Below are 27,013 nucleotides of genomic sequence, written 5' to 3' on the forward strand. Positions count from 1 at the left end.
ATCCATACCCAAGTATAGTAAATAGCAAATGGACAACGTGTGTGTGTGTTCATGTTGTAATATGGATAAAGTAGAAATGCAATTGTTAATTGACAAGATGCATACATTCAGCACAAAGCATCAGAAAACAGATTTACAGAAAATATTTTCCTCTTATGGGGTAGTATTAACATCCTGGACCATTAAAAATTTGGAACACTCAGATGCTTCCCACCCTCCCTATCTTCTCCTTGTATATGTGAGAATTATTCTAAAATTCAAATTATATGCAGTCCTGCACTATTAAAAATCTTCAGAAATATGCAAGAGGCACACTTGCATTCCAAAGCTTTTAACAAAAATGACACTGCCAGTGACAATAAAAGCAATGATTACAACACAGTAGCACATTTCCTGCATATTTCCAGTGAAACAAGTTCTACTAATTTTACTGGAAATTATTAAATAAATACTTGGTCAGAGACCAAGCATTATCTCGAGCATAATCGAAAGGTGTACTTAAGGCATATTCCAACTGCTTGCAGATATGATTTTTTTAACATTCATGGGCTGCCTCTCTTTACCAAATTAAAAATTTTGTAATTATTTTCTAAATTAAGATATTTGCTTTAAAACATAGATTATTCACAAGCTTACAGTGCAATCGTGTGTTTGTTTACTTAGAAGTAAACTGTGTTCTATGGGCCTTACACCTAAGTAAGCATACACTAAACTGAAATCCTTAAGTAGCAATCCTTACCTGGAGTAAGCCCCATTGAATATAGCTGGATTTATTTCTGAGTCAACATACACAGGATGTACTGCAACAGCATTTTGTTAAGGAATTACAATGCAAGTCAAATCTGTTTTATATACTGTGACATATCAAACAAGTCTTCAGAAGGAGACACAATGGAACATAAAAAAACTTCCTCAGCCTGTACACACAGATTAATCTACTCATATGAAAACAACATGCTAAACCTGGTGGCCATTTGGGATAGATTCCCTACAATATATCTACATATATTCAGCTATTGTTAGACTCAAAACCAAAACATAAAACAGATGCCATTACAAAATTCCCTGTAACCGTTTCCTGCTTGTATTGATACCTGGATACAACTGTACATATTCTGCTCATATTTCTGGAAATTTGGTTCTATGGATCTATTTGATTAGATGTCCTCTTTGCAGGAGGTGTAAAAACTAAACAGCTTTCTGAAACTAACATATTTGGCAGGGAGAAGCTGTCAACCAAAAGGGAAATGGACACATACACACCTGGCATGCTTAAACGTTTGCAGAACGCCATGTGGTAATTACACTGGGAGACATGCAATTATATTGCACAAATAAAACAATATCAATATGAATGGGGAAATGGTGGGAAGGCAGGGAAGAGACGAATCAATGAGCTTAATTCAATTACGATATAGCAGATTTAAGATATATAATGGAAATGAAATTTCAATTTAATGGAACAACTGCATTTTGGTTAAATGTAGTACTCTATCACATCAGCTCTGTGTCCTATTTTACATATATTTTAGTGCCATAATAATGAAATAATAAGTACATTAATAAGTTATCCAGTACCAAAATATTAATGTTTAGTTCAGCATTATGTATAACTACATTGTGTACAATATAGTCATACAATATTCAATTTCTCACCAAAGCTATGTATTTAGTTGTTTAAAACTGGCACATCAATAGTACTGGAGCACAAGGAAATGGATACAATATGCAATATGAGAAAATTTCTGTGGCTTTTTAAAAAGTTAGTGTTCATAAAAACACATTAAATCAATAAATGTTTATCATGATAGACAAAAGCTAACCCCCTAAAAAGATAATTTCAACTATGCACTTGAACTACAGGCTTATTGCTCTCATGGCACAATAAAAGAAAAAGTGAAGAGGGAAAAGGAACATAGGTGTTTGAGATCACTGGGCTTTTATTTTGAATCACAATAAAGAAGTCAGTCTAAATATTTGAGCCTTCACTGTACATTACAGTCATCTGAGGTTGTTTTACTGCTCAATTTACATATTGCCCATCTGTACACTTTGCAAAATACAGGTCTTCCAAGTTGAAAAGGTACAAAATTAGGAACACAGCCTTTTTTAAAAGTAAGTTTGAAGTTACGTTAAACTTCATAGCTTTGTGCATACTTTGTATCTTTATTTGCACCACCTTTGTTACCACTGTTTTCTTTTTCTTTTAAATAAAGATGCTCTGGACATATACAAGCCATTAAACATCATTCTGATTTTGAAGGAAAGCTATTCAACCACTTCTAAAATCACCCTCAATAGTTGGTACAGGATAACCATTTGCTAGTTCTAAATCAATGAAGTATATTTAACTAGGGGGAAATATTTTTTTAAATTTAATTTCCCTACAGTTACTATTATTATACCACAGCCACAAACAATTTTTTTATTAGTCAGTTTCACCCATTCATATTTTTTATTCCACAGTTGTGAAGTTCAAGAAATCAGGGTTCCCTTACATAAAATAACACCTGCTAGGCACCTACAATTTACCCAATCTCACATCTGCTGAAATATACAATTGTAAAAAGAGAAAATGCTTAGACAAACACCTTATATTTTAAAGAAGCTTGAAAAAGAGAATCTGCTGACATGTTAAATCCTTTCTGTAGTATCCAAAAGCCTTTCTCTTAAGAACAATTGTTCTAAAGAGACATTTGGCCCCTTGGAAATTCCCAAAGGGTCAGCCATATGCATCCTTCCATGGCACCTTCACGGTGCCGCTTTCTAGACCCACGCTAGCTGTCTCAAAAGCAGCTTTCATCATTCAGTAGGGTGTCAGTCAATATGATTTATGGACTGCATTCAACAAAGTCAAAGCATATAGAATGAGAAATATGACTACAATCTCCTAATTTGTTTTGTATTGAGCCATTAAGAGTCAAAGACCTGATGTCAGACTGAGACCAGCAACACAATTAACCAGTTGGTGACAGATTCATCCATCCTCCCTGCCAGGCTGTGCCAATCAAGGACAGCATGAGACTACATTTGGAAGAATCAGTAAGAAACTCCTTTCTCTAAGTAGCCTACATGGGCTTTTGATTGACAGTTTTTGAATATAGCTTGCAGAGTGCCACCACCCTTTAGCCAATAGCTCCTTGCTGCAAGCTGTGAAATAAGGCTTTTACTGCCAATCACAGGAACAATAAAACACAATCCACAATCCCCCAAGCAAACAGGGAACAACAAGAGTTGTCTGTTAGCTTGAAAGTCTAGCTTCATAATTACTTTAGCAATATTAAATCACACATTAAGCAGAAGCTCTTTTCAATGGATTAAATACAGAAGATAATTTGAATGAAAAATATTTAGGAACTTAGGTTAAATTAGATATTTTTCTGATGGCAAGAATTATAACTTTGATTGATCAACACTAACTAAATTCCATCTTCTCAGAAAATACATCTAGTAATTATTAAACATATGTTTACAAGTGTGCTTGATGATGATTTACCACAATAGACTAGCCTAAAAGGCATGCTAGAAATATTTGCAGTATTCTCTATAAAAAGCAATTAAGATTATCAGTAATATCCCAATTGGAAGAACTGCTTTACCAGCCAATAAAATGATTAAAGTATGTTTATGAATACATTGTAGGCAAAATAACATGACAGGCTTTAGAAACAGTGTGAGATTGTGATCTAAACGGCTAAGGTTTTATTCTGGCAAAAGTCTTGAAAGACTTTTGAAGTCTTGAAAGACTTTTGTGATTCAAGAAACTTGAAAAAGCTATTTTTTGAATAATCTTTCTCAGCTTTCATGCTAGTAAAACAATTTTTCTAGCAACAATGATAATCATATTGTATTTAAGAAAGAAGCTATACATCCCAAAACATTTCACAATTTCATTAAGACATTAAGAATTCTTTTAGACTACATAAGAACCAAATTATATAGGCTCTGAAGACTATAACTCAGTAGCTCATTTTCTTTATATTGCCATCACAATTACAAACTATGTAATGGACCATAAGAGCTGACAACAACCCTTAAACATTAGACCAACTGGCTCTTCACAAATTAAGTTGGTTTAAAAGTTGTGGAAAAGATAAAACCACAAGAAAATCTAGAGAGCCATTTCCATCTCTGACGTATTACATTCTTTTGCATATATTGGAGAAACCATCTTGGCAAGAAGGAACAATGATTTAACAGTATTTCCTAACTTTTCACTGTTAGATATTGTAGTACACATATACCCAAGCTGTTTTTTGAGCAGGTCTGATAAACATCCAATCCCCATGATGAACGCACTGAAACCATCTTGTATTGGTTGAAGTTCAATAAAGACACCTTCAGTAAACGCTGGGAAAGATACTTCTTAATCAGTCACTATCAGTCCTCTGCATGTTAAAAGTCTACTGAAGTACTCAATTCATTCTGTTAAACAGCTTTTTATTGCCAGAAAAGGCAATAAAAAAGCAAGCAGGAGCCTCATGTTGTTTATTCTACACTAAGACTCCATCTTATCTCCTTTCTTTTGTGAGATGACTACTAACAGTAGGACTGAAACTTGAACATCCTCTTTCCTCAAAATGATCATTAGCTGCATTTTCTGTTTTACAGAGAGAACTACAGTGGTATCTCGGCTCACGAACTTAATCCGTTCCACAATTCTGGTCGTGATCCGAATTGGTCATAAGCCAAGTCAAATTTCCCCATAAGGTTCAATGTAAATAAGTTTAATCCGTTCTTTACCATAAAAGCAGGTTGCTTACCTGTAACTGATGTTCTTCGAGTGGCCATCTGTGCATTCACACATATGGGTGCTGCGCCTGCGCAGTGCCTAAGGCCGGAAAGATTAGAAAGCTAATGGTTTCTGGCAGGAAAACTCCGTTCCCCTCCCCCTCAGTACTATATGTAGAAAGGAGTGTCCGCCATTTTCTCCAGTCTTTGAAAGACCGATCGTTCGCCCCCTTTCGGGAGAGAAAAATATTGTAATAGTTCATTATATACCATGACTATTAAGGCATGGTATCGACAGACGAATCCACTCACCGACACCAAGCGGGGCCAGTGGGTGGGTTGTGTGAATGCACAGACAGCCACTTGAAGAACATCAGTTACAGGTAAGCAACCTGCTTTTCTTCGCCGTGGCTGCTGTGCATCACACATATGGGTGACTAGCAAGCTTACCAGACTTGGAGGAGGGAGATGTCATCAGTGAAGAATAGCTGAGAGGACTGCTCTTCCAAAAGAGCAATTCTGTCTGGCACACACGTCAAGGCGATAATGCTTGGTGAAGGTACACAGAGCAGCCCAGGTTGCAGTTCTGCAGATATCTTGAATTGGAATTCCCGCGGCAAAGGCAGATGATGCCGCTACTGCTCGTGTGGAATGACCCCTTGGAGAGACAGGTAAGTCCATCTTTGCTAGTTGATATGCCAACACGATAGTTTGAACAATCCATTTCGCCAGTCTTTGAGACGTGACTGGAGAGCCCCTGTCTTGTTCAGAATATTTCATGAAGAGTCGATTAAAATGTCTAAAAGACTCTGTACATGATCTGTAGAACGCCAAGCTATGCCAAACATTGAGAGTATGTAGGGATCTTTCAATTGGGTTCGATGGTGATGGAAAGAAAGCAGATAAGATGATCTCTTGATTCATATGGAACGGAGTGGTAGCCTTAGGTAAAAACGTCGAATCCATTCGTAGAACAACTTTTTCCTTATGGAAATTCAAATACGGTGGATCTACTCGAAGAGCACAAAGTTCACTAGCTCTTCAAGCCGACATAATGGCTATGAGAAAGACAGTCTTCCAAGATACTAGCCATAAGTCAATAGTTGCCAGAGGTTCAAAGGGAGGTCTAGGAAGTGCCTGCAGTACAACTGAAAGGCTCCACGTTGGCATAACAGGGCGAATTGAAGGATGAAAGTTTTGCAGTCCCTTGATGAATCGTCTAACCATTGGTTGCGAGAAAACAGATGAGCCCTGTATCACACCACAATAATGCAAAATCGTGGCCGCAGAAACCTTTACGGATGAAGGTTTAAGTCCCGAATGATGCAACTCCAAAAGAAATTGTAAAATGTTCTCGATAGAAGTCAGTCCAGGAACAAACGAGTGGCATTCAGCGAAAGATGAGAATCGACTCCACTTTGCCACATAGGATCTCCGTGTTGACGGTCTTAGAGCAGATTCAAGAATTCTTTGAATATCTGGATCGAGAACGGTCAATCCCGAAGTAAATCCCATCGGGTCTGAGGAAGCAACCAACTGCATGGTTCCGAAAGTGGAAATTTCCGATGCTTGAGATGTCATCGGTACTGAGTCAGTATCGAGAGTCAGCAGATTCGCCAAGCTGTGAGGTTCAGAGAAGTTAAATCCGGATGACGAACCGCTCCGTCTTGTTGAGTCAGTACATGTGGTATTAATGAGAGACGAAGAAATATGCTGTCTGACAGCTGCAGAAGAGTGGAGAACCACGGCTGGCGAGGCCACCATGCAGTTATCAGGATTCCTGTGGCATTGTCTTGGGCTATCTTCGAGACAACTCTCATCAAGAGTGGAATTGGAGGAAAGGCGTAAAAGTTCATGTTGTCCCTTGGGATCATGAGAGCATCTCCTGCTGACCCCGGTCCGATGTCCACCCTGGAGCAAAACAGTTCACATACCCTGTTCACATGGGTAGCAAACAAGTCCATGTCCGGATGTCCCCAAAGACAGAAGAGCTGATCGCAAATGTGTCGGTCCAACTCCCACTCGTGAGTTGTCTACTCAACGTATCAGCTTCTTTGTTGTCGATACCCGCTAGGTGAACCGCCAATAGGGTTATGTCCCTCGGGATACACCAAACCCGAATCTCCATCAACAGGTGGGCCAGGACAGCTGACTTTGTCCTGCCCTGTTTGTTGACATAGAACACGGCAGCTATGCTGTCCGAAGCAATCTGGACTACTTGTCGTCGAAGAGTATTTTTGAATGATCGCAGATCGTTGAAGATCGCTAAGAGTTCGAGAAAATTGATGTGTCTCGTTGTTTCCCTTCAGTTCCAAGCGCCCTGGGTGCAAAGTCCTGCACATACTGCACCCAACCGATCAACAATGCATCGGTGTAGAGGGTTATGGTTGGCTGAGGTGGCCGGAATGGGACACCTACATTCAAATTGTCTGGTATAGTCCACCATGTCAGGGAACGCAGAACAGGCAGTGGAAGCCAGATTAGCTTGTGGGGTGAATCCCACTGCAGATGAAACGATCTGTTGAACAACAGTTGAAGAGGACGAAGTCAAGTCTAGTGTACGGAATGATGCCAACTGAAGCGGCCATGTGGCCCAGGAGTTTCCGAATGGAAAGAGCCGGTACCGTCCTGTCTTGTCAAATCCGATGAACACATGCGCAGAGGCTGTCTTCATGGGTCGGAGGAAAAAATGCCCTCACTAGGGTAGAATCGAGATGAGCTCCAATGAAGTCAATCGCCTGTGCAGGAACAAGGGACGATTTTTCGTGATTAATACAAAGTCCAAGATAGCCCAATAGAGTACAAGTTGTACGGACTGCTGACAGAAGGCTATCCTTAGACTGGGAAATGATAAGCCAGTCATCCAGATAAGGATATACTTGGATACCCTGAAGCTGCAGATATGCACACACCGGAGCCATGCATTTTGTGAAGACTTGCGGAGCAGTGGCCAGTCCAAATAGGAGGACATTGAATTCAAATATGTCAGATTCGACAGTAAAATGTAAAAGGCGTCTGTGACAAGGATGAATTGAGATGTGAAAGTAGGCATCCTTTAAGTCCACTGAGGCGAACCAATCCTCTCTCCTTAGCAATGGAAGGATATTTTGAAGAGTGGTCATCTGAAATTTCTTAGGTTTGATAAACCTATTAACGTTTCGTAAGTCCAGGATAGGATGGAGACCACCATCCCGCTTAGGGACCGTAAAATATCTTGAAAAGAATCCGTGGAGTCCCTCAGAACGAGAGAGCTGACGAATCACTCCTTTACGAAGTAGCTGATGAATTTTGTCTTGTAACACCAGCGAGCATGGTGTAAATTGAATCAGGCTCGACGGGGGAATGATGTCAAATTCTATTCTGTATCCAAGCTGAATAATGGATAAAACCCACCGATCAGATGTGATGGACCCCCAAATGGGGAGTCGGCTTTGTAGCCAATCCCCAAACGGGAGAGCGAACGGTGGGAACTGGAGAGATGGAGAGGTTCACCAGTCCCGTCAGTGCTGGCGTTTATCGTTGTCAAAACGGTGACAGCCCTGTGAGAAGCGTTGCTGCAGCTGTTGCTTTCTGCGCTGCTGGTGTTGCTGGTACTGTTGCCATGGTTGGAATTGCTGGCGGTACGATGGACGGGACCAGGACCACTTATGCCTTTGTTGCGTTGGGTTCTCCATACGACGAGCTGTCATTTGCGACTCATGAATGGCCTTGAGCTTGTGGTCCGTCCTGGCGTGGAAGAATCCCGTTCCATCGAATGGCATCTCCTTGATTCTACGATTCGTCTCCTCTGGGAAATTGCAGCTCCTTAGCCAAGCGTGCCAACAGAGGGAGATGGCACCTACCAGGGCCCTGGAGTCGGTATCTACATGATGCCATGCAGTTGAAAGTTGTTGTATGGCCACTTGCATTGCTTCCTTTATGAATACTTTGGCCAAGTCCGCTTGGTGGTCAGACAGAGAAGAGGCAATGTTCTCAAGCTTCTGCATGATAAAGAATTGGTATCGTGCAAGCGTCACCTCGTAGTTTGATATGCGGAGGCTGAGTCCAGAGGCCACATAGACCAGACGCGCTAGCATATCAATCTTTCTGCCCTCCTTATCACAAGGAGCTGTGTGGCCCCTCGATTCCCTGCCTTGGGACGACTTGACCCCACCGAGTTCGGTTTTAGATGATGCAGAAGGAATGGAATATCCTCCTGCCGAACCCAGTACATTGCCCCATAGTGATGAGACCTGGCCTGCGGCTGAGTCGGTAGATCCCAGGCCTGAACCATCGCTTGGCAAAGCATGGTTATAAGGAGTAATACGATGTCCGCTGATTGCTCACCCCTGATGATGTCATAGAACTTATCAGTGCTGGGATCGGGCCGAACAAGACCAGACATGGTAGAGCCTACCTCCAACTCATCCGAGTTGCCCTTGTAGCGGTAGTGCCCACTGCATGATGAATTCTCCGGGGAAGTATAGTGTTTCCATTCCCCATGGCCAGATGTGGATGGTGCCTCCCTCGGGACCAATGGCAATGGACGATTCTGACGATTCTCCCGGTTCTTCCTGGCCTGCTTGGTGAAGGCCAAGCAGTGGCCACACTTGTCCGTTCTGTGCCCCTTGCCAAGGCAGAGGAGGCACAGATCGTGCTGGTCCACAGGGAACATCTTGGAACCGCACTCCGCACATTTGTGAAAGGCCATTCGCTGCGCCATCGCGAAAGAGAAAAAAGTAGATAGTGCAGAGGGAATAGATAATCTTTTTGGCTTTTTGGGTTTTTTTAAAGAGCGAACAAGAGAGAGAGATAGCTTCGTAACAAGGGAAAAAACTTGGAAATACAAGGGTAAAGAACTTGGAAATACAAGGGTAAATGTTAAGATGCAGCTCAATGTATAAACAATCCACACATTCACAAGCAATAAAACTAAAGTCTTTATTGCTACTTATCTACAAGATTTACAACTCTACAGATAAGCTCTATGGTTGAGGTCTTTGCAATGCAGATGCTAATCCTTTAGTGATGTCTCTCTCGAGCCCATCTTGGGACTAGCTATCTTGGCCCTGCCTTTCCTCTCTGAGGGGTAACAAGGCTTGTCTTTGTTCCCACCTCCTCAGAATTCTCCGATTGGTTGCTAGGGAAAAGTTTATCAAGCCCCCTTTGTCTCCTGTTTCATGCTCAGGAAGCTCAGCGTCAGGAGGGGGTGGGGCAGTCTGCTCAAACTCTCTCTGAGCAGAACTCATAGTGTCTTTTCCCTCAGGGCACTCTTGCTTTGATGTAGGCTCAGGTGTTTGCTCAATGGGCGGAGGGTCAGGATGCGGTACAGCTATCTGCTCAGCCACCCCCAAGCTAGGTTGTGGGGTTGACATTCGGGTACAGGGTCCCAAGCACAAGACCTCCTCGTGAGTAGCTGCCTCTGTTGGGGCTTCAGGCACGACAGTAAAGAACTTGGAAATACAAGAGAACAATCAACGAAGTTAACTAGGCAAGGAAAGTAGTCAATGCGAGAGCGAAGAGGCACGAGGCACAGAGAACAGCGGTCGCAAAAGACTGGAGAAAATGGTGGACACTCCGCTCTATATATAGTACAGAGGGGGAGGGGAGCAGAGTTTTCTCACCAAAAACCGTTAACTTTCTAAACTTTCCAGCCTTAGGCACTGCGCAGGCGCAGCATCCATGTGTGTGATGCACAGAGGCCATGACAAAGAACTTTATGTTATACATAAAGGAAGGCATATAAAGGTTTTAAATAAATATGTAATTAATTTTTTTTTAACCACAAAAATATAGTATGAGCCATGCCCCCAGGCTGCAGGCCAAGCCACGGCTGCCTCGCCAAGCCAAGGGGTGAGCACGGTGGGGAGAGCTGGGAGGCATCCCACTTGGCCAGCCACAGCCCCATCCCTCGTCTCCCCTCACCTCGGCCCATGGAAAGCGGCCCTTATGGCCCTCTCCCGGCCAGGAGAGCTGCCCGCGCTTTCCTCTCCAGCCTCCCACTCCTGCTTCCCCTCCCGGAGCCAAGTGAGTGCCTGCAAGAGGACCTTCCTCCAGCTTGGAAGCGGGGCGGCGGCAAGAAGCTAGGAAGGCCTCGACAAAGGTGAGCGCGCCCTCATGGTTCCCCCTCATGGTGGATGGCGAGAAGGTTATTGTTTGGAGTGTTCGTGCAGGGAAGATGGCTGTGATCGCTACCCAATGCAGGGTTCGCAACCTGAGGCAATTTTTTTCTGAAATTTCTGTTCGCGACCCAATTTGGTCATGAATTGAGGTGTTCGTGAGCCGAGGTACCACTGTACATATTCAAACAGTTTCTACTTCTCCTCTGTGTGAGAAGTGTAGAATGCATACTTCTTTCTTTCTACATACTGCCAATACTCAGGAACTAGGCACTTGGAAAGAAAAGACTTGCATAAACTACTAAATAAAACTTCTAAAATGAAATCAAATAATGGAAGTAACTGCTTAGAGTCACCATTTCAAACTAGATTAAAACACTGTTTTATATTTTATTTTATTCTATCCTATATCTTTGACTGATCTAGATAGAAGTCTTCACAAGCTCATTTATCAATATGCTTATTTTGATAATGTTTAAAAACATGGCTAGTTATAGCACCTGTAATATTTCAGTGGTGAATAAGCTGAAATTCATGTGTATTTCAAACAGTGCGTTATATAGTACGGTCATGTGTAATTGTAAAATGTGGATCAGCTCTTAACAATAATTGAAAGAATAGCCTAGTTTGAATGTAACAATAAGCAGCCAGGGTTCTAGAGATTACTAACTTACTGAGATCGGACAAGCTAGTACATACAGCACAAATGCTCTCTCTCAGTTCCTCCTGCTAAGCAGAAGTGGCTAAGAAATTAGACTCTCTATCCATTTTTTAGTGTGATGTATAAATACCTGGTTCAGACATCATTGTAAACAAACCATGGACAGAGGGTCTATGGTTTGTTTTGTTACACCCACTTGCAGGAACAGTCAAGGAAGAACAGCCAGGAATCACACAGCATCATGCTGCTCAATCCTGAGAAGATAGTGTTTCCTGGAAATATGGCTTATTATAGTATCTGAATGACATAATATGTTATTAACAGAGAATGGGAAAATTATGGCTGCCATATATATCTGTTTTTTGACCCCTGTGCTTTATGAGGTCTGGTTTTTCCCCTTTTTACTGTACAACAGCTATCAGCCAGCACACTCTTTTGTATAATCTATTCCTTCGGGCACACTGAACCCTTGGTATATCAGTAGCAATATACTGCATTTATTTTCCTGTTCAGTGTTTTCTACTTTATGTCTTGAATAAACTGCAGCAATGACGGGCAGGGGAATGAATGAATTCTTTCCATAATGTGACTGTATTTTATTTATTTATTGCATACAGGCTTCCCTTTTTTGTTAAATGTTAATATTGTAGAATATTATTCAGAAATACTGTAATCAAGTGTGATATAGTAAATGAAACTGAACTGGATAGAAGACTCTCTCTCTCACGCTTACTCTCTTTCTGTGTGTGTGTTTAGTTTTAGTGTTTAAAAGCAGCAATTATGTTATTATAATTCAAATATTTGTGTTGGATCAAAGTAAACTACTTTTTAAAAGTTGATGACCTGAAAGGGCATGAATCCTTTAAAGCAATTCATCATCTTTAAGAAATGCATTTTTGTGTAGAAATTCTCCTCACTTCAAAAATATGTATTAAGAGACTAAAACTTTTACCAGCTCTTTATTCTCGGCCACTATCTGGCCATTTTAGTCTTATTTCATATGAACATCCCACAGTTACATTTTGACACCTGACCTCAAATCCAAGAGGTCTTATAGTCTCCTTTGAATGATCTCATTTCAGATGCAACTCATTGCCATGTTTCTTGAGCCTTTAAAAGGTTCCTTCTGCCTTAACGTCCAAAAGACCAAGGTTAGTCTTCAACTTGGATTCTGCATGCAACTACACAACTTAGTAGTGAGTCAAATCAAACCAAATAGAGGGTGTTGTAGTAATACACTCAGTACTAAAGCAATAAGCCTGCAGGCAGTTCATAGTTTTTCCAAGTGCATGCTTTTTCTTGAGCTTGTATCTACTTACCGACATGGCTGCATGGTCATTGTTGTTATTCTGAGAAGGAAACCAGTAAGGCAATCAAAACAAAAAACATTAAAATGCACTGTCAACATCAGATTTCATTTTGGTAGCAGTCAGAAGGAGAAAACATATAAAAAAGTAGATGTTTGCTAATAACACACTGAGAACCAGTGTGGTGTAGCGGTTAAGAGTGCAGGACTGGGACTCAGGCTGGGTTCTAGTCCTCATTCAGCCATGGAACTAACTGGGTGACTTTAGCCCAGTCACAGACTTTCAGCCCAACTACCTCACAAGGTTGTTGTATGGATAAGATTAAGAGCAGGGGGAGGAGAATGATGTAAGCCACTTTGAGTTCTTCAAAAGAAAAAATGGATATAAATCTAACAAACAAGTAAGTAAATACATAAACTTTATTTCCTGATTATCTGAATGGTTCAAAAATATTGTCTGAGATAAAAAATAATCTGATCTGCCATGATTACACAAAAACTTGGTGAGGTTAATAAACTTTCCATCTGGAGTTGCTGATCCAAATAAATATCCATTTTAAAGCATTATCTAATATCGTAAAATATTGAGGAGTTAATACAAGCATAGTGGAACTGTGAGAGTCAGAGTAGTAAAATATCCTTTCTAAAAAGAATTTCTAGAAGATAGTCTGGAAATGTTTATCTGGTATGTCAACTGATTTTTTGATTGTAGTCAATTAACATGAGAGTTTCAGAGCTCCTTAGATGGACACAAATCTCTATAGCAGAACTTCTTACACACAGAGGCATTTGAGCTGCCCTCCCTCTTCCAGCAGCAGATCTTTCTGCCACTGAGCAAGTGCCTCCGATACCTCTCATATCAGAGTTGAGGTAGAGCAGCACCACATGCAGCATGAGGGTCCATTGCCAGAAGAAAGCATCGCCCCTCAGCTTTGTGCACACGGAAGTGCTTCCTGTTCAATCTGGGGAGAGTGGTACCATAGCCATTATACCAGTCTGTTACTTAGCTACATTATCAAAAATATGCTTAAGGGATAGTCAGTGAATCTTAATCCAAATAAAATAACAGTGTTTAAAGTACATTGATCCATGCCATTGATCAGAAGGTTTAAAAGGGTCTATTTTGATACAATACGAAGCTCTGTTTTTTGCTTTTAGTGTGCTCTTTTTAAAGGACACCAACATTATTGCTATCTAGTGATGACACAGACAAAGTAAATATGAGCAAACGTTTAGGAAAATCAGACGATACCACAGTTGCCATGACTAGAAACCTTAAGCCATTCAGATAATTGTCTCAACTGTGAAATATCCATAAATCATAACTTTATAGATGACTGAAGATGTGCGTAAAAAAGCTTAAGTACATACCAAAATTAGTGAAGAAAAATATTTTACACAAACTTATCTGCATATTCCTCATTGCACAAACTTATCTACGTATTTTCCAACAACAGTAAAAATTTAAGTAAAAGAAAAACTTCTAAACCAACTTATTAATATAGGGAAAACCCTATAGGTTTTTGATATTTGATACTTTTATCTTTAAACTCAAAAGGTTAAAAGTGACATTGCCTTGCTACATTTTACTCATGAATGAAGGTGAAATCTGCTATTTTATGAAGCCAGTTCACACATCTCACAAAGACAGTGATAATGTTTTCTACCAGCCTTCCTGAATTTGGTGTGTTCCAGAAGTCTTTCATTACAATTCCCATAATCTGCAACTGCAGAATCATTACTGGCTGGGAATGATGGGAAAGATGGTCTAACACATATGGATGATAGTAGGTTGGGGAAAACTATCCTATAATAAAGATGTCGCCATGGCACAGCTTCATATACTATGCCTGTAGGGTGGATTCATCTATCCACAATTACTATCATGACATGCTGAATGCTAATAGGCACTTGGCTTGCCACAACTTGTATTGTGTGAACCAAGGTGTCAGGGTTGTTTGAGGGTCAGACAATTCTCCAATAAACGTAAAACAAGCCATGAACTTTAGAGGGTTGTTTAATCCTCAAACAACCTCTGCAGCCTGGGTTCACACAACACAACAAGCCACAGCAAGCCAGACATCTATGGATGCAACTAGTAAAATACAGGTGCTCACACAGGAAATCAAGCCACAGTGGCTGTTTTAGCATACAAGCCAAGTCACTGTCTTGACTAAAGAAGCTACAAAATCATAGCTACTTCACTTCGTAAGCATAACATACATTTAAAAAAGGATTTCCTATCATCATGCAGCCTCAAAACTAACAGTGTATTGCTAAATGCTTTTGGTTGAAATAAGTTTCATTGACTACTATTTTTGGTTTCTTTTAAAGTGACATTTCTCAACTGCTTCAGGCATATGCTGGCTATAGATGAGTGTCCATTAGTAACAAATAAGCTTTCTGAAAGATGCTAATTTTTAAGGACCAAACTTTCTCCCCACAAGTCTGCTACAAGTAACAAAGAGCCATGTAAATAAAAACAATAATAGGTTTAGGAGCTGGCTACAACAGTGGCTTTGTCTTAGCTGAAAGCCCTTCTACTCATTCAAGTTGGTCACTTGATCTTCTTCAACTCCTGATTACTGCCAGTTAAAAGGATCTCCGATAGCAGGTGCTTGAACTGATCCCTGAGACCTCAAAGAGCCACTGATAATCACAGAAGATAATACTGGGCTTGATGGACTAATGTTTTCATTCTTTATAAGGCAGTTTCTTAAGTTTGTTCGCTCTCTCAACTGTCCAAGAAAGCTTTCCCTATACATGCAACTGCTTCGGAAGGGTTGAGTTGAATGTAGATTCTGTCTGCAAGCTAGGTTTTCCTCAGTCTCTCTGGAGAGAGAGAGGTAGAAAAAAAGAAACTTGCTTTTGGAAATCAATGTCCTCTTGTTTTTCCTAATCCAACATCTTTCTGGGAGTTTGAATTTTCTTCTCTCCCTACCTACACAGCTGCTTCAGATATGAGGTTCTCCTTTTCCTTTGTTCCAAATGTCAAAATCTCAGATTAACCAGTCAGCTAAGCCTCTGCATGAATCCCAATCTTACTTCTTTCAGAACAATCTAGTCACACCTCTATTTTCAAGTATTCATGCCCAGAACACACCATATCACAGCAGCTCCTGCAAATGAAAAATCAAATGTCATACTGGAGTAGAACCATTTTCCAATGAGCTAGTTTTCATCACTTGGGGAAGATTCAAAAGTAGTATTCCCCATATGTAATTTAAAGGGACACAGACCTTCCTACAAAGTCATTCTGTTGTATATGAAGATTTCAATGCATTCTCAGGATTACTTTCCTCCTAACTCAACCGTCCTTGCTGCTTCATATCTCCAGATAATAATCAGCTACCACCTGGCATTCCATTCCACCTGGCATTTCCCTTTCATTGTCTCAAGCACCACACAAAATCAACAGGCTAGCCATGGGTGAGTGAGTATAAATGCATAATCAGAGAATATCAGAATATGTACCTTGAAAAAGGCACCAAGTTGCAGCAATTCTTAATGTAGACAAGGAAGGGTATGAGAACTAAACTGATTACTGTGTCAAGCTTAGTTTCTGCCACTTCCAAATGTGGCCAAACAAGGGACAACATGGAAATTTAATTGTCTATTTTGTGGTAGAGTGCAGCATAGGATTATTCTTTGGAATGAATCTTAAAAGTTTTCCTACCTTAGTCTTCAACACAGCACCATTTACAGATTGTGTACAACACCATATCACAAGACATGAAAACAAGCTCTACCAGAGAAAGTGGAGCACAAAGCCTAGTGATTTTTATTGTTAAACTACTCCTAATGATTGGATAGAATGGCTTCAACAAAATAAAGCTTAAATTCTACAGAATTCAGTTACATTACTCTGAAGAAATAACCAAAGAGACTAATACCTAGAACAAGACCACTGCAATAACCTGAAGCAAAGGAAGACTTGATTTTAAAACAGGAAACAAATACTCCTGAATGTGGATTTTTTTAAACTCAAAATTAAAGCTTGAAGTAAAATGTTTTAAACAAAAAGCGGTGTTGGTAAGGTTACACTCATTTTATACCACCTTTCTCAAAAGTTGTGTTAACACAAATTCATGTTGCAGTAAGGCAGGAAAGGTTCTTTAAAAACAGCTGGTGATGTTGAACAGGTTAAGTAGTAAACTTCATTTTTTAAAAATCTTAAGATTTGCAAGTGAGTTTGTTCACAGGAGGCAATCCTGAAATAGCTGTTCTCATGACTTTACACCAAACAAGTTGAGGCACAGTGAGGTTGCTTTCAATTGTCTGAAATTAAAACTGCAATTGTTGCCCCAGATGGACCTGAAAACAAGTGGTATGATCTAGCTCTTGGCATTTGATTAGAAGGAGCTGCAAAGTGCTCTATGACTCTTCCTTAGTTACAAGTACAGTTAAAAAACTTGGAAAAAACCAAGAGTCCAACACTTTCCTCACAAAAATTACTTTCTACTTCATTTATCATTGTTAACTATGGCATAGGGTGCTAGCACCATGGTTAACCTTAACCAAGGTGCTTTTTTTAATAGCCAGGATTTTAATCCTAGTAATCTAGAACAGATGTTAACCTACAAGGAAAGGAAGGGAAAAGGTCAGAAGGAGAGAATGTACGGGTTCTGGTTCATTCTGGTTTCTTAACCAGGGTTAGGTCACAGTGAGGCATGTTGTGAACCTGCTGAGTTTAACAGGGTTGGTGGGGTTGTTGTTTTTTCCACCATGTATCTCAAAGCATCCTTAGACTACATATACGAAAACAACTTGCGATTGCTTGCATGTTCTATACTTACAGGCAGGTGAGTAAAAACCTGAAAGGTACTTCTTAAGAAGTTAATCAAGTCCATCAAATAGCCACTGGCTCTTCCATCGGGCTCAGTCATTGTCCAATCATAGTCAGCAAGTTGGATAAATTCATCAATCTTTTGGTTAAGTTTGGTATAAATCTCCCCTTCAGCAGCATGTCTTGCATCCTGAAAAATATATACAGAGTATGCTTAACCTCAAATTTTGTTAGCACAGAAATAATTCCTTAAAATGTGGTGCAGTAAGAGGCCAACAAAAGAGAAGACAAAGATATAGAAAAATAGACAAGAACTACAATGGAAACTGTTGGAAATGTAATAAAATAGATGGGATTTTCTACCTTATGTGGTGGACTTGTGAATAATTAAAAGATTTTGGATGTTGAAACATGCAGAAATAGAAAAAACTTTTAAAACTATGTTTCCTATGCATCATAACAATATACTTTTGAAAATAATGCCAGAGACTCTTTAAAAGAACATGTCAGATTTATTCAAATATATGACAACTGCAACAAGAATTATAATTGCTTGTAAATGACAGTTATTCTTTTTTAAAGCTTCAATAGAGTATCGATTGACAAAAAGATAAGAAAATGGTCTCTTTGGAAATTTGCAGATTATGAATGTATTGGCTATATTGATAAAAATCCCTTGGCAATTTTGTTTCACTTCTTTTTTTATACCTTTTTTCCTTTTTGTACCTTATTTTAAGAAAACATTTCAAATTATATTACAAAGAGAAGAGACAAATTTAATTGCTATTTAAATACAAATCAAAATATATAGTTGAAAAAATAATTAGCAATATCAGAGTAATCAGTAACTTGTCACAAAATGATATTGATGCTTTATTTGTTTGCTTTGTCTTTGAAATTATGAAAGCAGAAAATAATTATATTATAAATATTCTGAAAAAATAAAGACTTAGACTTTAACTGTTTTAGAAATATGTCAAGTGAGTAAAAACAGAATAGTTTTCTGCATAAGACAACATCATTAAAAAAAACAGAATAGCAAGAGAGAATTCTGTTATTTTAAAGGTAAGGACAGTACAATCCTTTATTTAGAAATAATTCCTATAACTACAATGGGGCTTACTCTCATGTAAGTGCATATCAGATTTCATCTGGAGTCAGATTGGTATAATTTGCCTCCATGAGATGCAGTTACAAAAGCAGAACATACTGAGCTGCAGGAAGGCTAGGTTGATGATATGTATTCAGGTTTCCATAAAAAGGTACATAAGGATTAATAAAAAAAGGATTTTCCATCACAAGTGAAGCGTATGCACTAGTGGGATTCTCTAGGGTAAAAATAATAAGTGTAAGTAATATAGAGAGCTGTAGGAAGAAAGAATCTACAAAGGGTATGCCCTTATAATCTGACTGGCTTTGTTCGCAATTAATTTTGGATTTTTTTCTCCAGGAGCTTAGATACCACAAATGACAGTCACAGCATGACTCAACTGAAAATTAGATATAGAGCCCAGTACAGAGGGCCTCATAAATATTTCTGTTTAAACCCAGAACAAAACAAAACTAAGCCAATATAGAGAAATCTGATTAGTATTTTCCTTATTACACTGTATTCAAGAAGCTGCATACATATAAGTATCAAATCCTTAAATAACAAAGTAAGAATAACTAAATTGGTTTTTATTAGAAGAGAAGCAATCCATTGCTAATAATGGTTTCATCTGCAAAAGTTGTTCCTTACTTTCATCAAAAGAACATTTGGGCTTCTGTCACTACAGTTCCACTGAACCAAATACTACAACAGGATAGCACAGCCCCTAGAACAGCCTTTTCCTGCTGGGTGCCCCCAGATAAGTCAGACTAAAATTCGCATCGTTGCCAGCAAGCATTCCATTCTATACTGTTTGCAGATGATGGGAGTTTAATTCCAACCTAGCTGGAAGGTGTTATGTTGAGGGAAAGCTGAATTAGACCAATTCTTTACAAAACAACCAGCCAGAACTGTTACATATCAGACCTTGAATAGGTAAGGTCAAGGATAAACAGAACTGTTGACAGGTTCAGTAATCCCACCACCTGCTTTTCATGAGTAAAAGTAATCCATGCCTTTGGCTTCCTTTGACAGTTGACTTTTGATGACTGTTAAGAGGGATGAAAACTCCTATTTAGAACCCCCATAGGGCAACGCCCAGGGTTGATATCCACTGTACTGTGACAGCAGGTAATCCCCAGAGTATTGACTCAGCCAAGGATGCATTCCTCCACAGTTGTGCAATATAACAGGAAGAGGAAGAGGGGAGGGGCAAAAGGAAAAATTTAAAAAATGCTTTTGCCACTCTTGCCAAAGGAGTCACTGGCTGGTTCCCTATACCCATAATAGGTCAGTAACTCAGCTTCAGAAAACATGACAAACGATTATACGTACAACAAACCCTAAAATAAGCTATAGGTGTCAGGGTAACTTGTGGGAATCCAGGTTTGCATGGCACATTAACCCATTCCAGGCTGTAATGTTGTGCAAGTCATAGCCTATACAGGCTGCTTCATGTGTTGCAATGAAGCTAATTTTGTTTTATCACCACACACACAAAGATTAGAAAACCATATAGCCAATCCTATGCAAGGCCCAGCACATATACTTCTTTATACACAAAGAAATTAGTGCCCATCTTTTATGTACACAACATGATTTGTACATACACATTAAAAATGTGAGGTATACACTAGCATTTAAGGCAGGGGTCTCAAACTCGCGGCCCGCGGGCCAATTGCCGGGACGGGTGGGGCACGGGGGAGGGGCCCTGCGGCCTTCAAAGCACCAGCAGCACCCGGGCCGGCGGCGGGATGAGCGGCCCACCCCCACCACGGTGGTGGAATACTTGATGCAGCCCAGCCTCACCCAGACTCTACTTCCAGCGGCCCCCAGGTAAGTTGAGTTTGAGACCCCTGATTTAAGGTATTGCGTAAGTATAGTACTGGAAAGCAATTTATTTTTTTGCTGAAAGAGTGGTGAAGGTGATTGTGATGAACAAATTTTTCAGGAGAAGAGAGATAGAACAAATGTGCTATGCCCATATCTGATTGCCACAAGCAACACAGCACTGGCATTTCAGCTTGCATTGGTCTCTTTCATGTCTGTTCTGCAGCTATGGACCATCTGTGGAACCAGAGATGGTAATGCACAGTCTTCTCAGTCCAGGTGTCATGCAGCAACTGGTCCCTGCTTGTTTGTGGGCCTTGTAGTTTAGGTCCAAAGGGCCAAACATGCTTGTGGAAACTCATAGCCAACCAAGCTGTACCAACCTGATGCTAAACTTATCAATTCTGCCCAGTACAAGGAACTCTAAAAACTGAATTTTCTCTTGTCCTGTGACTCACTGTCTTCAGCATTTCTATGACATGCCTTTAAGCAGACTGAGTCATCCTAAATTTTACATACATTTTTGCAAAATCAGCAAAGTAAATACTATTCATAAAATACTGTTTCATATTTCAATATACTCTATTAAGATATTGGCATAAATGCCAATTGCAGCAAATTCAGTAGGCAGATCTGGCACATGAGAAAAACTGCCATCAGTACACATGCACCTTTGATTGTATCATTCCTATTTGCCCAAGTTCTACAATTCACAGTGGCCTAAATAATCAATGTTCCCAAGTTTGCAAGTACAGGAGCACAGTGTTAAATCTGTGAAATACTCCTTTATCTATCCTATGTCCTCCTTTAACTCTGACGGGAGAGATTAATGTTGGAATTAGATGGGTTTAGATTTGGTTATAAAATAAAAATACTAAAGAAAGAACTAGGTTTCGTATAGATTATCCTGTTTAGTTCGATTGTCTATGAAATCCTGTCCTGTATGGGTGTATATGCAGCAAGGTAATTATTTGAAACTCTCTATATATCCATTATGGTACTGACTGATGTGTTGTTTAGCATGTTTTCCTACTTGTTACAAAATATTTAAAACTTGTAAGAATAAATAAATTCTGATGCAGGTTACATTTTCATTGTCATCATTGCATGAAAGTTATTTAAAATATTAAGATTTCTTTGCTTCTTGGAAATAGAATTGCTAGGATCCAAAGGACCATAAAATTAATCCCATGAGACTGAAAGGTACGTATTTTATTCAACCTAAGTTTTTATTCAAACAGGTCCCTGTACTACATGCAAACTATTTTTGAAATGCTGCAAGGCAGGCAATGCCAACACACTAATTCTAGTCAGGCCTTACACTGGCTTGAAGACTATAATCAAGCAACCCAATTTAAAAACAACAAAAATGTTATTGCATATTCTTTTATTTGGAAACCACATTTGTACCGAAAAAGAATCTTAAATAATCACTAACATGTATGTTGAAGTTTGAGAAAGGAGTGGGTGTAACTAAGACTCTGGACACAAACATGGTACAGTTTTGCCTCTTAGGGAAGAAGCAATACGACCCCCTCAGTACCTATGTGGTACACAGCTCACCATGGATTTACTGTAATGCAATTATGTCATTTCAATTAAATTAGGACAACATTCTAAACATGACATCTATACAATAACAATAACGAACTCATCACACATTTAAGTTCATCTACCTTACTGCTAACGTAATATGCCCAATATTCTTTTCCATATAGTTTGTTTTCCTTGTTTGAAAATTGTCTCCATAAACACTGAATAGCATTTTATGTTGTTGTAGTGCAGTTACCTGATATATTCAGAACTTTCATCCCAAGACAGAAAATGAAAGCAAGATATAAAGAGAGAAGGACTGGGTTCCCTAGACTGAGCCCTGTGTATTTAAAAAAAAAAGAAAAAACATCTCACATACCTTAAATGTTGAAAGACCATAGAGTCGTGCTGTGTGAAGAGTCTCTTGGGAGATATTTGTAATATTAGTTATAAAGTCCTCAAGATATTTACATGCTTGTTCCAAATGTGTTGTGTTTATGATAATTTGCACTAGCTTTAAATACAAGAAAAACAGGAACAAATTCTGATGAAATGTTTTTATAATATATAAGTGAATTTTATTTTATTGTATTGCATAGAATACACGAGTCTATCAAAGAAAAATGATTCATAATATGCTTATTAGCAATACTAACATATGCAAAAGCTATGTAGTTTAACAGATGACTACAATGATCAGGTGTGCATGATCACAGTAGGGGAATGAAACCACAAGAGCATATTTTCCCTGGCACACATGCCAGATGTGTGCTGGGGTGTTGGTACAATTACTCTTGCTGATGCATCTCACCATGTCATATGTGCTTAGTAAGGGGGGGCTTGTTGCTGCGTTTAACAGGTCACTAAAACCAATGAGCTGTTGCAGGGTGCTGGGGTAGCAACAAACTACCCTTGTCAGGTTCACACAACATTGCAAAGTGTGCTGGTCAGAGCTGGGGTGGCGGTAACTTACTGGCCCTGTTAAAGCTTGCACTACAGAACATAACTATCTATTTACTGAATGTGAGAGCCACCCATTAGTATTCCAGTCTCTGGGCAGCCATTACCGTAGAACATAGCCCAAATACCCCGTGTAGCTACACCTCATAGGGAAGCAAGTGTAATGATGGTGGGCACATCTCCTTTCAGAAAAGTTTGTCCATCATTCCTGACCTTTTCATTGAGAAACTTCTGGAGGAACGGAATGGTTCAGAGAAACTTAGCCTAAAAACCTGGGAACTCCACACAAGAGCATACAAAACACAGAACATTTCTAAACTTACCTCCGTCAAACCCATGTGAGGCTTTTTGATGAGATTTTGTAAACAACTGCTTAAAGTTCTAGTCAGCAGCAAATTTGTAGCTTTTCTAAGCATATCATCTATCTCGGTTGAACTGAAAAATAAAGTTTAAAATACCCTGAAAACAAATATTAATTCAACTAGTATTAAATAACTGTGCAACCTTTGATTCTTCCTGCTTCCTTTCAAAGATACTCCCCATGGTACTTTTTATATTAATCTTCATCTTCAGCTGTATGTTATAGTCACAGCAGAAGAATTATATGTTTGCCAACTTTATTAGAGAAAACGCACACTGAGTACATTCCAGAAGCCTGTCAAGCAACTGCATATCTTTATTGTGACACAAGAACACACACAGCCCTCACTATATGATATGCATTGGACACCATGGTGCAAAGTAGGGGTGCAGAAACCCAGGCCCAGGAGCCAAATCTAGCCCTCTAGGGTTCCCCAGATAGGTATTTCCTTCACCCAGTCTCACCCCTTCCCCCAAACATGAATCATTGTACAGATCCGTGGCACCTTCCGAAAGACTGAAATGCCTTTCCTACCACTTAATTCCTGGTAGTAAGGGTTTTAAGCAAAGGTATTGCTGAATGTGACCTCTGAGAATTTCTCAAAAACAGAAATCATCCCTTAGCATGAAAGAGGCTCAATGCCCATGAAGCTCCCAGAATGGTTTATAGCAGCCTTTCTCAACCAGGGTTCCCTGGAGCCTTAGGGTTGTGGAAAATGTCACTGTGGGATCTATTAGAGATATGTGTGTGTGTGTAACAGAAACTCACACACATACACACAAGCTATGTGCCAGGGGATCCAGGAAGAATCCCTACCCAGGACAGAAGGAGTCAGTTTGAAGCGCTTCAGTGTCAGGCTCATGGGGAGTGGTATGGCAGTGATTCCATGTGCCTTTGGCATTAAATGCCCAGCCTCCATTCATTACACACACCCTCTATGCTTTACAGACAGGTGCTGAGATGAAGGAGTAAGAAACAGGCCCCAGTTGGTGAGCAGCAGGACAGTGGTGGGCCCAGTGAAGCCTCCATGGGCCGAGACTGTCTATCTTAGTGCCACAAAGAAGAGGAAGAGACTGCTCTCCCCTCATGCCCACAGGCAGATTAGGTTGGCCTAGAGGACCTTTCCCCTCTTAATCTGCAAAACAGTTCTTATGGGAAGGGTGAAAGGGTGGTATGTCACTTTAATAAATAAAAATAATATAAATAAAACTAGTTTTGTGCTAATTCTAAGTGCATGGGCATAGTTTGGTCTGAGGGATTTATAACAGTATTTATTATAAGCATAACAATTTAATAATAATTCATAATAATTTTTATGTAGGGGTTCCTTGAAACACAAAAAATAATTTAAGGGTTCTTCCAAGGTAAAAAGGTTGAGAAAGGTTAGTTTTTAATCAAGGCAGGAGTCTTTTAGCACAATTCCATTGTCAAACAGCAGTATGAAATAGACTGTGTTGAAAATAAAAATATAACTCTTGATCCTGGGAGTAAGCTGGATCTTGTTTAACTTAAGGCATCATATTAGAGGTCTGATTTAGAGATAATCTGCAGTTTGCAGTAAGGTAGGCTTCATGAGTTAATATGCAATAGAACTTAATTTCAATATAATTGCTAGAGTTTACCATTGCCTAGTGATAAAAGGACTGGATCAAATATATTGTATAAATTCTAAGTGGAATATCCCATCCTTCTATCATTTAAATGTGCACCAAGTAAACTATAACCCTATTAGGGTCCAGTTTACAAGCATTTAACTAAGATCCAGGTTTTCAAAGGTGCTGTCAAAGTGTATTTGCCATTTCAGATCCTTTGCCTTAACATCTTGGCCTTCTGAGAAATAGCAAGCCATAAGATAGGAAGATGGCCTGACCATCTAACCCAATATTGACTACTCAGACTGGCAGTGGTTCTTCAGGATCTCAGGCAGGTCATTCGCAACGCTCATAAACAGATTATTTACTGGAGATGCCAAGGACTGAAACCAAATCTTCTGCATGCAAGGAAAGTGATCTACTAGTGACCTACAGCTCTTTCCCAGGCTACCTCTTTTCCATGTTTGTGTTTGATTTGCAGGTAGTACCTTTTCAGGTTTCAGAATTGTACAATGCAGTCTTGACAGTTATGAAGGGAATTGTTTTTTTAGTACGTTCTCTAACAATTCATTATCTTCATTGTTATCACCAGATGACCATTTCTATACAGGTGAAATTTATGACATTTTGCCACAATGTATTTTTTTTAATGGGAAACTTTCAAGAATGCAAATTCCCCTGCCAAAGCTATTTAATAGGATTTGTTTGATAAGTGCAGGAGGTTTCAATACAGCATACACAATATGATGCAAATTTAGCAGAAGTAATAGCTGAACAGTATTGCAGACAGTGAAGTAGATACACCCTGGATTATTATTTTTTTTTCTTGGTTCAACTGCTGGGTGACTAAAGCAGAATTCCTTGGCTGCAGATAGTTGTGGTTGTCTGTCTGTCACTCCTTGCTGACTAGCTGTTAACTTAGATTCCTAGGGTGACATCTAGGACAGAAAGTATTCCACTGCTTGTGTGAATGGTACTAAGTGGGTGGATTAGCATAATTCACACATTACACTATCCAACCCTGGCAGAAAGTGAACACTCCTATAGATCATTAGTTTGACAACCAGTTTTCATTATCTCTGGTTTGACAGCCCCTTCAAAGTGCCCAAACAGCACACCAGAGGAGCTGACAGTGGTTGGCAAACTGTTTTAAACTGCACCCACAATGGGTGCATTTTCTTTTCTTTTTAGAAATATATTCTAGTCACATTTATGCAATTGTAGAGGTGCACAGTTCTGCAAGTGTGAAAATTGGAAATAGGCTTTCTGTTGTGCACGTTGCCTCAAAACACATGAGAACATTTGTATACATTCAATCGCTATTTAAAAAATACTTTTCTAAGCACTGACAGCTCTTCCAATGCACTATTTGGGCATTCTAAAGGAACTATCATTGGTTGTCAAGCCACAGATGGTGAAAACTGGCTGTCAAGGCAGAGATTATGAACTCCAGTGGGAAAAAAAGTTAAAGAGCAAAAAAGCTACAGCCAGACCAAAAAGGGCTTGCAATCACAGCAGGACACATTCAACCAAAGCCCTATACAATTGCTGCTTGGCCCCTTGTGAGACAGCTAGGAGACAGTGACCCCAGTGAGCTTGGCAAGAGAAGGGAGTTTCACACTCCCTAGCTATTACCCAAAACGTGAAACAGAGTTAGTCAACTGAGTTCAGATGACACAACTCATTGTGGGCATAATAACCCAGAAAACCACATGCCACCTTGTAAGAAATTGTCTGAGTTCACATGGCACAATAACCCAGAGTGGCTTGTCACTTACAATGGATTGTCATGTCATGCAAACCCAGTCACCACAGGCACTGGGCACTCTAAGGTAGCCCCCATGCCCTAGAAGGTTGGGGACAACTGGTATAAAAGTATTTGTAACATTTGGGAATAACACTGCTTAACAACATTAAATTAATTAATGACTATAACAATGCTACAATTATCTTAATTCTTCTGAAGGCAAGCTGATCATAATTATATGTGAAATTCAAAAGTTACACACAAAGTTTCACATCTGCATATTGTTACTTTCAATTAGTTTGCATTTTCTTTCCTTTT

At 39.6% G+C, this 27,013-nt stretch overlaps 1 protein-coding gene across 12 annotated transcripts in view; it reads right to left on the minus strand.

Annotated features, from left to right (window-relative positions):
• The window catches only part of EXOC6 (exocyst complex component 6), a 130,148-nt gene that overhangs the window by 48,444 nt on the left and 54,691 nt on the right, over positions 1 to 27,013 (minus strand). For 4 of the 12 annotated variants that reach the window (XM_044420657.1, XM_044420656.1, XM_044420659.1 and 1 more), the window contains 4 exons: positions 23,319 to 23,430; positions 22,415 to 22,549; positions 17,593 to 17,772; positions 12,810 to 12,839 (listed from right to left, as the gene is read on the minus strand). In XM_044420657.1, the coding sequence (XP_044276592.1) occupies positions 12,810 to 12,839; positions 17,593 to 17,772; positions 22,415 to 22,549; positions 23,319 to 23,430 (457 nt within the window). Of the gene's footprint in view, positions 1 to 755; positions 801 to 12,809; positions 12,840 to 13,088; positions 15,916 to 17,592; positions 17,773 to 22,414; positions 22,550 to 23,318; positions 23,431 to 27,013 lie in introns of those variants that run through there. The other 8 variants (XM_044420658.1, XM_044420661.1, XM_044420660.1 and 5 more) reach the window with 5 other exon arrangements.

The sequence above is a fragment of the Varanus komodoensis genome, unplaced genomic scaffold (genome assembly GCF_004798865.1).
Source record: "Varanus komodoensis strain SLA01 unplaced genomic scaffold, ASM479886v1 scaffold11, whole genome shotgun sequence".
Lineage (NCBI taxonomy): Eukaryota > Metazoa > Chordata > Lepidosauria > Squamata > Varanidae > Varanus > Varanus komodoensis.